Genomic DNA, 13,492 nt, shown 5'->3' on the forward strand with positions numbered 1-13,492 from the left:
GCAGTTTCATTTCTCTGTGACAAGGCAAACCTCCTTGCAATTATGCTGCCAGTTGCACATGATTTGCAACGCCTCTGTTCTATGTCTGCCGTATCTTTTCGGTTGTCCATAATAATGTGGCCCAAATACGGAAATTCATGCAGGAATTCCAGACAATGATTTCCAAGAAAAATTAGTGGTTCTGCAATACGCTTAAGCGATCTCAGGAGCAGCAACATACACTGGGTCTTAGTTTTGTTGTATGATATCAAATTCCTCTGCATATTGGCAGCAGGTGTCGAAAAGTCGCTGGAGACCTTGCACTGATGGTGAAATCAGAACCATATCGTCAGCGTCACATAGGTTGCTTATTGTTGTTTTGTTGATAGTGCATCTGATTGAGAGTGAGTTCAGTTTGACATGTCTGTGTACATGTTTAACAGGTATGGAGAGAGAATGCCTCCCTTGCCAGAACCCATTTAGGGAGCTGAAGGTGTATGACAAAACGTTAGCCCATTTGACATAAAATTGCTGTGTGGAGAACCAACAACATATAATGCCAATTAGATATAGAGGTGTGCCTCGTTTAAGCAGCTCCAGGAAGTGGTTCAGGTAGTTTACTATGTCAGATGCTTTTCTGACACCTACAAAACAGGAAAACAGGAGAGGCTGATGATAGGTAATAGTTCAGCAATTCTTTCAGGATGTAGATGCAGGTGTCGGTTGAGTGGTGTGCTTTAAAGCCAAACCGGTTGTCAGTATTGTGTGGAAAGGGGAGAAGTCTCAAGTATCTTTGATGCAATTATAGTAATGGCAATTAGGCGATAATTGCCAGGGTCAGCTGCATCATTTAGCTTGTTTTTTATTAATGGTATTAAGTGAACCAAGAGTAGGGAATATGGGAGAAACTGGTGAATTATGCATGCATTGAACAGAGCAGCTAGCAAAATGTAAATTATCAGATGGCAGAATTTGAAAGCTTCCGCAGGCAGACCATCGCAGCTGGGCGATTTATTATTTGGCAGGTTGTTTATGGCATCGCTGATGGTACCCGACGTAATACAATCAGCAAAATGAAACTTAATATTATCAGTAAGGTGGTTATTTACATCCCTTTGGGAGTCTTGATCGTTTATGCAATTCAGGACAGTGCTGAAGTGATCTCCCCAATTTTTGCAATCACCTCATCACCGACGCCTTCTACTCTCTGTGATAGCTTTGTAGTGTTGGGATTTAGGGATTGAATGTCCTTCCAAAAATGGGGGTAATTGCCAGCTTCTAATTTTCTAGGCATTGCATCACCTCTTAGTTGCTTTTCATTCACTCTGCAATGCTTAAGGGCAAGTTTGAACTGCACTCTCACCTGCCGTATTAACAGTGCAAAGTCCTTCCCTCGGGCTACTGTTTTGCCTCCACAGTAGAAAAATTTCTCGTGAGTGTGTATATAGATCTTTAACCAAGTCATTCCATCCAGGTACAGTGAACCCCCTGTATTCGCGGGGGATTCGTACCACACACCCACCCCCCGCGAATAGCTAAAATCAGCGAATATTTAAAACCCCTCTAAAACCACTTAGAACTGCCCATTTTGATAGTTTAAACACAAGAAAAACCCTGTAAAAATCCTTATACCTGAGTATTTTAATAGTTTTATCACAAATAGTGCATTTATTCATGAAAATTATATGAAAATACAGTAATTAGTGAATATTTCTCAGTGAAAAATACCGCGAATGGGCGAATTTTCCGCGAATAATGGCTAGATATGTTCCAATAGAAACCCGCGAATGCGTGAGTCCGCGAATCATGAGAACTCGAATACGGGGGTTTACAGTATTATTATTATTATTATTATTATTATTATTATTATTATTATTATTATTATGTTATATTTCTACGTTTCTTGTTATTATTGGCATTTTTACTTTTTTATTATTACTGTGATTAATATCATTGTAGAGTTTTGCAATTTTCAATATTCGTATTTAGCCTTCTGGACCTGACTTCTGTAACCACCTAAGGTCCCCAGCTGGAAATTAATCTTCTGCAATCTGTATTTTTTATTATCAATTTTAATTTTTTTTTTGCTATTATTCTCCATATGATTACTGTCATTACCATTATTATGAACTCTATTTTTGTCTACTTCTTCAGCAACTGTGTGGATATTGCCGATAATTATTTTTATCATGTTACCTTATGTATCTAGATTGTGTGTACTGTACTTGTATATTCCGTGTATATGGCCCAGAGCCGAAATAAAGATTATTATTATTATTATTATTATTATTATAGTACCTATATTAAAATGTTTTAATAACACTCCCAATTCATCAAACTCACATGTTATGGCTATAAATGGTTCCTCAATTCCAAAAATGATAACATTCAGTAGTCCTCATCCCTTGCCTGCGGTTGAACTTGATGAGGATGATTGCATGTACTGTACACGTATGTTCCTAGTTCTCGTCACCTATCACTCTGCCCTAACAGTCCTGTTGTGTATACAGCTTAGTTAACTGTTTACGGATCAAAAGTTTATGAAACGAACTGATGTTCTCACAGGTGAACCTAAAACAAAAAGTGAGGGAGATCTAATTCACAACTCAGATGATGATGCTCAAATACACCAGTGCTGTGAAAAAGTTTCAAGAATCAGTAGCTTTTTACAAAAATTCTGATATTAGTCTAAGAAGAAAAGAATTTCAGAAAATAATATACCAACAAACCAATTTAAAAAAAAAAAAGATAGAAGAACATGCGTTTGACAGTGAACTGCCAAAAAATAAATAACATATTTAAAGCTATTTCAGAAAGTTACTTATAAGTACAACATTCTCATGCTGCAAAAGTTTTTGGTGAGACTGCTTGCTCAACACAAAATGCAGTTGACAGACATATACAAAGTTTATAAACTTCAATGGCCAATAATGTTAATAATAATATCTATCTGTCAAAACATTACATATGTATGTATGCATGTATTTATTCGTATTTGTATGAAAACTTACAGTTCTTAGGCAAATGCACTTAGTGTCTGTAGATGCCCAACGCCTGGACCCCATAACTTAAACTTTCAAACCTTGATTTACTATTCGAACCTTTTTGGGACAAACAACTCTTACTATTCTTATAACTGTTTATAAATTTTGCCTGTGGGAAGATTGCTGTGTTTTCCTCATCCTGTAATTTAGTTTCAGTTTCCATTAAAATGTTAAATGGAACTGGTGGTTATTCACATATATATGTTTATAATTTCCTTTTGATCTTCTTTGCACTTTAAAGTGAATTTAAATTACATGGCTCAGAAAACTTCTGATTCTTTCCTGAAAGAAAATGCATGGAAGGAAAGAAAGAAAATAACAATGAATGATGAAGACTCATCTCCATAAGCATCAGCGCTTTCCGAAAGTCTTTTTGCCGTTCTTCCTGGTTGTGTTGCTGACTGACCTGGCTTCACAGAATAGTAAGAGGGTTTGTATAGTCAGGGCCATAAATATTACCTTCTTGGATGAAACATATTTAGATAGAAGTCATCAGGATAGAAAATGAATGTGATAGTAACTGAAATCTGACATTTTCACAATAAAATTAAGTTTTATGTATACTTACCAAGCAATTACATAGCTAATGTATCTACCTTGCACAGCAACTTTTTGAATTTAGCGGGGAAAACAGGAACAACTTGGCCACCATGGTTCAATTTGTTTGTGCCCTATGTCCATAAACAGGAGGAGGGTGGGCTTTCTGTAATTACTTGGTAAGTATATATAAAAATTAATTTTATAATGAAAATGTCATTTTCATATTAGTAACTTACAAGAAATTACATAACTGAACCGCATTGAATGGAGGTGGGATATATGGACACAGTCTACTACTCCAAAACATCCAAAACATTAAAGCATGATAATGAGTTTGAAACAGACAAAATCTGCCGGCATTGTGTGCAATGCTTGTTGTTTCCTTACCTGGCAAGAGAGCTACTGCAGGTGAATACTGCCTCTGGTTGGTGCTCATCTTAACCCGTAGTAGCGTGGCTGTTCAGCTGTGGAGTGCCTCTACTTAAGTTGGAGTTTTGTATCGGAGGATATGCCTGATGGCTAACAAAGCATACAATAAGGTGCCCTTACCCTGGGCATAGTACCAGCATTTAAAAATCAATGCTGTTACCTACTCTACAAAAAAAAATGCATAAAAAAATCCAACCTATCCACTAAGACTGGTGGATACTCCAGGTACCTTGTACCTGCAGGCTCCCCAAAACTCGAAATCCCTACAGTGAGACGAAAAGACAGTAGGAGAAAAAGAGTGCTTCCTATAATTCCTCACCCATACCATGCCAGCCACTGATAACTGACCCAAGTTACTACAATCATTAAACACTGTTTCTGCTTCCTTCAAGTAGTAAGAAACAAAAATGGACCTGCACCTCCAGTAGGGAGACTGGATAATGGAGGTCAAGGACACGTTATGTCTAAAACCCAAGGAAGTAGACACCGCTCTGATATTGTGTGTTCTCACTTTAAAGTTTGGTCAAATGTCCTTCTGGATCTGGGAATGTGCTTCTTCAATCAAATCTCTTAAGAAGAACGACAATGTGTTCTTTGACAGAGGATGAGACACGTTCCTCACTGAACATCAAAGATTACTAGACGGAGCCCTGATCTTTTCTGTCCTATTCAGGTAGTATCTCAGAGCTCTGACTGGACACAGCACTCTCTCCTCCTCTTCTGGACCGGGAATATCCATTAAGTTCTTAACAGCAAATGAATGAGGCCAGGGCTTGGATGGGTTCTCATCCTTGGCCAGGAAGCCTAAGGTGAAGGAGCAAATTGCATCTCCTTGAGAGAACTCCACTCATCAATAGCTTGTATTTCACTGGTGTGCTTAGCTGCACCTAAAGCAAAGAGGAAGAGAGTCTTATGCATCAGATTCCGAAGAGAAGTAGAACGAAGGAGCTCAAAAGATAGGCCTGTCAGCCATTTGAGGACCACATCCAGATTCCATGAGACCAAAGTGTTGTCCTTTTTCTGCTTCACTGCCTTGAACGACTTTATCAGGTCTCTAATGTCACAGTTCGATGAGAGATCCAGTCCTCTATGCTTGAAAACTAAGCTAAGCATTGCCCGACAACCTTTAATGCTAGAGGAAGACAAGATCCTGGTATTACTCAGAAAAAGGAGAAAACAATCTGAGTTCAAGTGGTCTCAAAAGATGAGACATTGTGGTTCTGGCACCACTGTTGAAAAACTGACCGCTTGGCCTGATAGACGAGGCTAGACGACTTTCTTCTGCATTTTGCAACAGCCTCTCCAGCTTTCCTTGAAAAACCCTTTGCTCTGACTAGCTTATGAACAGTCTAAAGCCTGTCAGGGCAAGGGCAGACAACCCTTGGTGGTGTCTTCTGAAGTAGGGTTGTCTGAGTATCAACACTTTTTGGGGAGGCAATCTTGGGTAGTCCACCAACAGACATAGAAGGTCCAGGGACCACTCCCTCAGGGGCCAAAATGGGGCTATGAGGGTCATGGTTGCATTGTGGTGTGCCTGCCTTGTTCAAAACCTCCCTGATCATGCTGAAGGGTGGGAAGGCATACAAGTCTAGATTCGACCAATCTTGTATCATGGCGTCTGTGGCCCATGCAAGAGGATCTAGGGCTGGTGAGTAAAACAGAGGAAGATGATGGTTCCTGGAGGAGGCAAACAGGTCTATCAATGGCTTGCCCAACAACTTCCACAGGTCTAGATATACCAGGGAATCCAGGGTCCACTCAGTGGGAAGGATCTGCTTTTGATGGCTCAGTTTGTCCACTACCACACTTAACCTTCTCTGGATACATCGAGTGATAAGTCACTCAATCTTGGTCTGCCCACAGCAGTAATTCTCTTGTGGCATGGCAGAGAAAGAAGGAATGGGTGCCGCCTTGCTTGCGAATGTAAGCTAAGTCTTTGGTATTGTCCGCGTGCACCACAACTGTCTGTCCTGTTGTTCTGGGGTCCATGTCCCAGAAACCTCTCGATTGTTTAGTAGGGCTCCCCCAGCCTATGTCTGAGGTGTCTGAATAGAAGTGTAGGTCAGAGTTCAGAGGATGGAGGGACTTCCCTTCCAACAGCCTTTCTTCTGACAGCCACCGCTGCAAGTCCAATTTTATCTCCGGGGTGATCGGAAACATATGACTGTCTGGCTGTGTCTTCCAGTTCCAACTGGCCTCTACGTAAAACTGGAGAGTCCCCAATAGGCTCACCCATTGTAGAGCCGAACAAGACGATAGGGGGAGAAAATCCCAGACTGTTTGAAGGCAGCTGGATATCCTCTTGGGGGATGGAAAAGCCCAAAAAGCCCAAGAGTTCAGTGTCATCCCCAGGCAGAGGATTTCTTGCAAAGGGCTCAACTGGGACTTCTGGATATTTACAAAAGGCCCAGCTCCTAGGTCAGAAGAAGAATCTTGTGTGTCCTCCATGCACTTGTCCTTTGATGGGGATTGAAGAAGCCAGTCATCTTAGAATGGATGTTGATCCTTACTAAGTGGAGCCATTTCGATACAGGAGCGAGGACTCGAGTGAACACCTGAGGGGCTGTTGAAAGGCCAAATCAAAGAGCCCGAAACTGGTAAACCTTGTCTTGGAAGATGAACCTTAGATATTTTCTGGAACTTGGATGCATGGGAATATGAAAATATGCATCTTGCATATCTAAGGTTATCACCCAGTCGCCCTGGTGAATGGATGCAAGGATTGATTGGCTTGTCTCCTTCTTGAGCTTTGTCTTCAAGACAAAGTGATTGAGGGCACTTACATCAAGGATTGGTCTCCAACCTCCCAATGCCCTTGGTACCACAAACAGATGATTGTAAAACCCCTCCGAGCTGGTGTTCTGAACCTCCTCTATGGCCCTTTTCTGTATGAGGGAGGATACTTCCTCCAATAGGGCCTAATGTCTCTCAGAGCCTACCGAGTATGCTGTCAATGTGGTGGGAGAGGTGACTAAGGGGGGGAGCTCTCCAAGAAAGGAATGGCATAGCCCTCCTTCAAAACATTGATAATCCAGGGCTCTGTTCCTCTTATCCACCACTTCTCCCAAAACTCTAGAAGCCTGGCTCCTATAGGTGCATGAAGGACTTCTGTCTCACTTCTGTACTAGCTTGGAAGAGCTCTTCTTGATGGTCCTGGATGTGAAACGGACATTTGCACAGGACCTAAACGGCATCTGATATTTCCCTCCACGAAAGGGCTGCTGCTGGAGGGATGAAAACATGATCTTAGTCTATGAGAAAGCAGATCAATGAGATGAGTCAACTAGGCTGGAGAAATCCCCTTGGGAGGAGGCAGCGACTCCCAAAGAAGGAGCTTCCCTGGTCACGTGGGACAAGAACCTCCTGTGAACCAGACGAGAAGGAGGAAAAGCGAAAGACGCTTTACCCTGCTCTCTTTTGGCAGAAACCCAGTCTCCCATCTCCTTAAATGACTTATTAGAGGATGAAAGGACCATCTTGGGGAGGCATGTCCTGTTAACCGGCAGGTCCCTCATTAAGAACGTCGAGGCAGGCAAGGACGGTGCAGCTGGGGAGAAAAAGGATGGAAAATTCACCATCAAATACCGCAATAGGGCAGCATATGCCAAAGGAGAAGCAGGTTCTTGGTCAATCTCTTCTTCCAAGGAAATTGGAGACAGGTGGTCATCCTGAGCAGGCTTAGGAGCAGAAGGATCTTTCTTCAGTAAGTCCATAATCTGGGCTAACTGTCACTTAATGGGAGCCAGAGCAGGTTTGTCAGGGTCCAAAGGCGAAGGAGACAGTGCTGGAGGTCTAACGGGAGGAGGCGTAGCAGACTGCGACCATGAAGAAGGCAAAAAAAAAAGGCAAAAAAAAAAAAAAAAAAAAAGGTGATGGACACCCAAGAGTGGGGACTGGGCGCTTGGGAGCGGGCACTGGGCGCTTGGGAGCTGGCGCTGGGTGCTGAGCAGGCACTGAGTCCTCAGGAGCGGGTGCTGGGCACTCAGAAGTGGGCACTGGGCGCCTGGGAGCCAGATGTGGGCACTCAGGAGCATAAGCCAGGCACTCAGGTGAGAAGTCTCCGGACTGTCCCAAGATGGTCTTGAACTGCTCAGGGTCTGCTTGTACCACTCAACAGGCAGAGAATCTAGACACCGACCAAGGTATTCAGAAAGGTGCTTATGGGGTCGGGAAGAGTCCAGGTAACATTTGTGGCATATCCCATCCACACTGGTCACCTCAAGGGCTGGAGGACAATGGATGGATATCCCTGGACAAGCCTTTCTGGTGGCTGTCTGCCAACACCTGGGAGTGGGTAGCAGGCGTGGCTGAGGGGGGGGGCAACTACTCGTGGGCAAACCCCACAGGCCTCCCTTGAATCTTCGGTATTTCTTCTCCCAGGTTTGGGGGAGAAGGACAGGGACCTCGGTCTAAGAGAACTGACGAAACGGATAGCCACCACCTCTACTTACACTGCACTATCACTTTGCACTTATTCTTTGAAAACACTTTCTCCATAATCACTTTAACCCTTAAACGCTGGCTGGACGTATCATACACGTTGACTAAAATTGTCTGTTGGGTGCCGAGTGGACGTACCGTACATCGACTACAAAAAATTTCAACCTTCGGTCAACTTTGACTCGACCGAAATGGTCGAAAAACGCAATTGTAAGCTAAAACTCTTACATTCTAGTAATATTCAATCATTTACCTTCATTTTGCAACAAACTGGAAGTCTCTAGCACAATATTTTGATTTATGGTGAATTTTTGAAAAAAACTTTTTCCTTACGTCCGAGACGGTAACTCGGCCAAAAATTTCAGAAATTCTTTCGTCATTTTGTCGTAATTTTTGCAGTTTTATATTAGCCGTTACATAAAGTTTTATATATGAAAATGTGCGCAATTTCATGTAAAATACAGCAAAATACAACTCATGGTTGTAGCTTTTATCAGTTTGGAAATATTTTCATATAAACCACGATAAATGCCAAAATTTCAACCTTCGTCAACTTTGATTTCGACGAAATGGTCGAAAAACGCAATTGTAAGCTAAAACACTTACATTCTAGTAATATTCAATCATTTACCTTCATTTTGCAATAAATTGGAAGTCTCTAGCACAATATTTCGATTTATGGTGAATTTTTTAAAAACATTTTCCTTACGTCCGCGACGGTAACTCGGGCCGAACATCTCAGAAATTCTTTAAATCACGTTGTTGTAATGTTTGCACCATTTTATATTAGTCGTTACATAAAGTTTTATATATGAAAATGTGCGCAATTTCATGTACAATACAACAGAAAATAACTCATGGTTGTAGCTTTTATCAGTTTTGAAATATTTTCATATAAATCACGATAAATAGAAAAAATTCGACTTTCGGTCAAATTTAACTCGACTGAAATGGTCGAAAACTCCAATTGTAAGCTAAAACACTTACATTCTAGTAATATTCAATCAATTAGCTTCATTTTTCAACAAACAGGAAGTCTCTAGCACAATATTTCGATTTATGGTGAATTTTTGAAAAAAAACATTATTTTACGTCCGCGAGTTATGAATTCATGCATCATTTTGTGATAATATTTTCTCTGTGTTGCTTTGATCGTTTTACAATTTGTTATATACCAAAATCATTGCAATTCAGTGTACAATACAAAGAAAAAAAAAATAACCCGTTAGCTTTAACTGTTTTGCTCACAGCACGATTTGTATAAAATTATATATGAAAAATTTTTTTTGCGCTGTCATATATTTCAATATTTATAAATGATAATGATATTTTTTTTCATTTCTGATGGTTGCATACTAAACTTCAGGCAATGACAAAAAAAAGGAGCCAAAAATGAACTCTTAATCTTAAAAACTAAGCGTGCTGTGATTTTTTGAAAAAACTTTTTTCCGCTTCAGCCCTAACTCCTGAACGCTGCCGGCATATGGGAGACGTTTTTGTAAATAGAGGCTCGGCGTTAGAGGGTTAAAAGAAGACCCCAAATCAGCAACAGTACAGTACTAACTACTAGATTAAGTTTCTTATCAAACCTAGACTCAAGACTGGCGATGGCATTAGGATCAGGAGCATGGAAGCCAGGCAAGGGCGGAAAAGGCTGTTCAGTAAACGGGCAAGGAGCAGGAGAAACAGCAGGGACAGGAGTAGAAGGGAGAGTAATAGGGCTAACCTCTGAACTAGGTTTTGGTGTAGCCTCTAGACAACGAGAGCATTTTTTGGCTCTAGAAGCCACTTTCCTCTTTCTACTCTCTCTAACTTATTTAAATGAGACTTAAGAATCTTCCACTGTTTATTCTCCCATGCTGAACACCCTTTACAGGTCTTACCAACCCTACAATCTTGTCCCCTACACTTCATTTAGATCATATGAGGATCATAGCAAGCTTTAGTTGGCCTATTTTTGCAGACTAACTCATTACAAAGCAAATACTTTACTCGAACCACTAGAATCAGACGTAATTCTAAGTAAACCTGAAAACTAATCAAAAGTTCCAAAAATAAACTGCCTATAGCCCGAGCGCAACCTGAAGAAAACAATTGTACTTCACAGAATACGTGAACTACGGGAAAATAAAAAAAACTTGCTGTAAATGGCACGTATTGTTTACACTACAGCTGGCAGAAACAAATTGAATCATGGTGGCAAAGTTTTCCTGTTTCCCCTGATAGGGGGAGGGTCTGTCACCTACACAAAAACAAAAGAAGTGCTACCACTAAATTCTAAAAGTTGCTGCGTGAGGTAGATACATTACCTATGTAATTTACTTGTTAAGTTACTTATGTGAAAAATAACCTTTCTTGATGTATCAAACACTTACTTGTTATGCATTCGCTGGTAGCTCAGCTGCAATGCCATCTGGACATAAGCATCAGGGTGTAACCTATGGAGCTTCATAAGATCCTTTCCATATTTATCAAAAACATAATGAGTAACTGCTACATTCTGAGTCTGGAAGACATATATCAAATCAGAAATCAATTAAGATTCACAGAAACAGAAATATCATCTATTAACACCTGCTACTCATCATTTAGTTCTAGGATATTATTGTACATATTATTTTAATGATTATCATGTTAGTTACCTGGCTTTAACTACTTTTCATCCTCAATGTTGACTGACATTAAAGTCTTGTTTACAAGTGACCACAGTCCTGTTTACTGCAAGTTTCAAACATATGCACACTGTCCAGGTTCTTTCCACAAGTTATTCGAGTGCATGGCTGCATTCATTATTTCTATTTCAACCACTTTCTGTATAGTAATCCAGTCAAATTTATATTGTGCCCCAACATAAAACACTGCGTTTTATTTTTAAAGCATTCGGACAACAAGACTCATTAAAATAAGGGAACAAGGAAGGTACAGGATACAGCAATCTGGATGGGTTAGCTTTTGTTGATCGACAAACTCGTCATGCAATGTGGTAAGCCTTCTGGCCCAAGAAAATAGGGAAAGGTAGTTTTACATCAACAACAGCAAAAAACAAATGCAATTTCTTACATAATGTAAACTGTTTGCTTTAGCTTCGTCAATGGCCTGGATTATCTTCATGTCCATATCAAACTGAAGAAGATTTGGCATTGGGAAGTTCCGAACACTGGGGCTCCCCGACCACTTCCCTCCCCATTCTTCCATCAGCATCACAGTGTAATGGCACAGCACAACAGACACCATGGCATCGTAAGGAGTATGCTGAAACATATGTGCATGGAGAAGAAAGTAATAAAAAGTATAGAAAATCCTTCCTTTACTTTTCAAAAGTCCTTTCGTTTGAGATATGAAAGTAATTACAGATAAAGAATGAGGATACATGTACACATACAACTCTATATAATAAAATGACCTTGCCTTACGTCATTATTCATGGTCCCCATTCCATTTCTGGTCATGATACAAGTCGTACTTTTATCAGCCCAGCGGTTGGTTGTATCTCCACACAGGCCTTCCCAACAAAGCTGCAGAGAAAAACATCATATCTTAATTCCTCCAAAAGCAAATAACATTTATTGCAATAAACAGATATACTTTCCCTGCACAGTAATTTGCAAACAATTTTTTTTATAAACAAAATACAACCCTAACATAGTTCCAAGTGTCTTTCCAAAAATATTTCATAACAAATTTTAAAAATAGGTAAAATTTCCTCTTATAATAAGATAACCAATCCCACAGAGAATGTAATTTTAAAAAGGCAATATGAAAAGTTCCTTCAAGTGAAGTTGTCAAAACCACAAGAATCAAATTGTGGACCAACTACTCTGGTTGCAAAAAACAGGATTTGATGTAGGAAAAACCTACTTTTGGTAGTCGCTGTTGAGTCACCAAGGAGTTACCGTCCGTGTGTCTGTCAGAGCTCCATGGTGACCAAACTAATATAAAAGAATTCTCTTTAAGTTGGTCTCATGGCCAGGTATTGTGCTGTAATGATAAACACTGTAACACATGACAGAGTATGTCATGGACTCAAAGATAAGGGGGCTCTTTCCCATATCTTACAGTGAACCTGTTCCCTAGTTCTTTCCTTCGCTAAAACCTGCAAGAGGAGGATGTGATTAACCCTTTCATATCTGCATAGTTATCACATCACTGAGGGCACATGAGCCCCGATGTGTCTGGGAGCTTTCGACAGTGCGAAAAAATAATTATTTCGAAAATTCAGCAAAAATAGAAATTTTATGCCAACAACGTTCATTTTGCTGTCCTTTTTTCTAAATGTTTATATTTTATGGTGGAATAGTCAGAATAAGAGTCCCAGCCCTCTAAATACAAAAAAATGTGAGTTATTTCACGAAAAAAAAATCTTTACTTATTTTCATATTTTCGTTCAGTAACCCAAAAAATATGAATGTCAGGCGAATGAATTATTTTTTTATGAGAAAGCCAATAAAATTCTCTAAATATCGACATATAAAAGAATTGAAAACGAATAAGTCCAGCTGGTGAAAAATTGATAGAAAAAGGGCAAGAAACAGAGCGCTCTGCCCGGCGTATGGTGAGAATTATCGCTAGAAAAAGATTTTTTGAAGAGCCCTATCTCGGTTATTTTTCATAGAAATTACTTTGTAAATATACGAAAATGTAGAGGAAAAGTTGAAGAATAATGTGAGAGTCAAGAAAAATGGCTTTGGTAACGGCAACAGTTTCATTTTGACGTTATAAATTGATTGAAACGAAAAATAATGTTACCGTTGTCAACATTATCGTTCGTAGCTCAAAAGCTATAACAGTTAGGCGAATGGATTATTTTTTATGAGAAAGCCAACAAAATTCTCTAAATATTGATATATAAAACAATGAAAAACGAATAAGTCCAGTTGGTGAAAAATTTATAGAAAAGAGGGTAAGAAACAGAGCGATTTGCCGGCCTATGGTGAGAATTATCGCTAGAAAAAGTTTTTTTGAAGAGCCCTATCTCGGTTATTTTTCATAGAGATTACTTTGTAAATATATGAAAATGTAGAGGAAAAGATGTAGAATAAAGTGAGAGTCAAGAAAATGGC

The 13,492-nt window shown here is 39.9% G+C and overlaps 1 protein-coding gene across 3 annotated transcripts in view; it reads right to left on the reverse strand.

The window, feature by feature from the left end:
* Window positions 1–13,492, reverse strand: part of CROT (Carnitine O-octanoyltransferase) — a 286,657-nt gene that overhangs the window by 52,494 nt on the left and 220,671 nt on the right. For all 3 annotated transcript variants that reach the window (XM_067092518.1, XM_067092519.1, XM_067092521.1), the window contains exons 11-13: window positions 11,846–11,947; window positions 11,493–11,684; window positions 10,808–10,938 (exon numbers count right to left, since the gene is read on the reverse strand). In XM_067092518.1, the coding sequence (XP_066948619.1) occupies window positions 10,808–10,938; window positions 11,493–11,684; window positions 11,846–11,947 (425 nt within the window). The remainder of the gene's footprint in view (window positions 1–10,807; window positions 10,939–11,492; window positions 11,685–11,845; window positions 11,948–13,492) is intronic.

Source organism: Macrobrachium rosenbergii, chromosome 49 (assembly GCF_040412425.1).
Source record: "Macrobrachium rosenbergii isolate ZJJX-2024 chromosome 49, ASM4041242v1, whole genome shotgun sequence".
NCBI lineage: Eukaryota > Metazoa > Arthropoda > Malacostraca > Decapoda > Palaemonidae > Macrobrachium > Macrobrachium rosenbergii.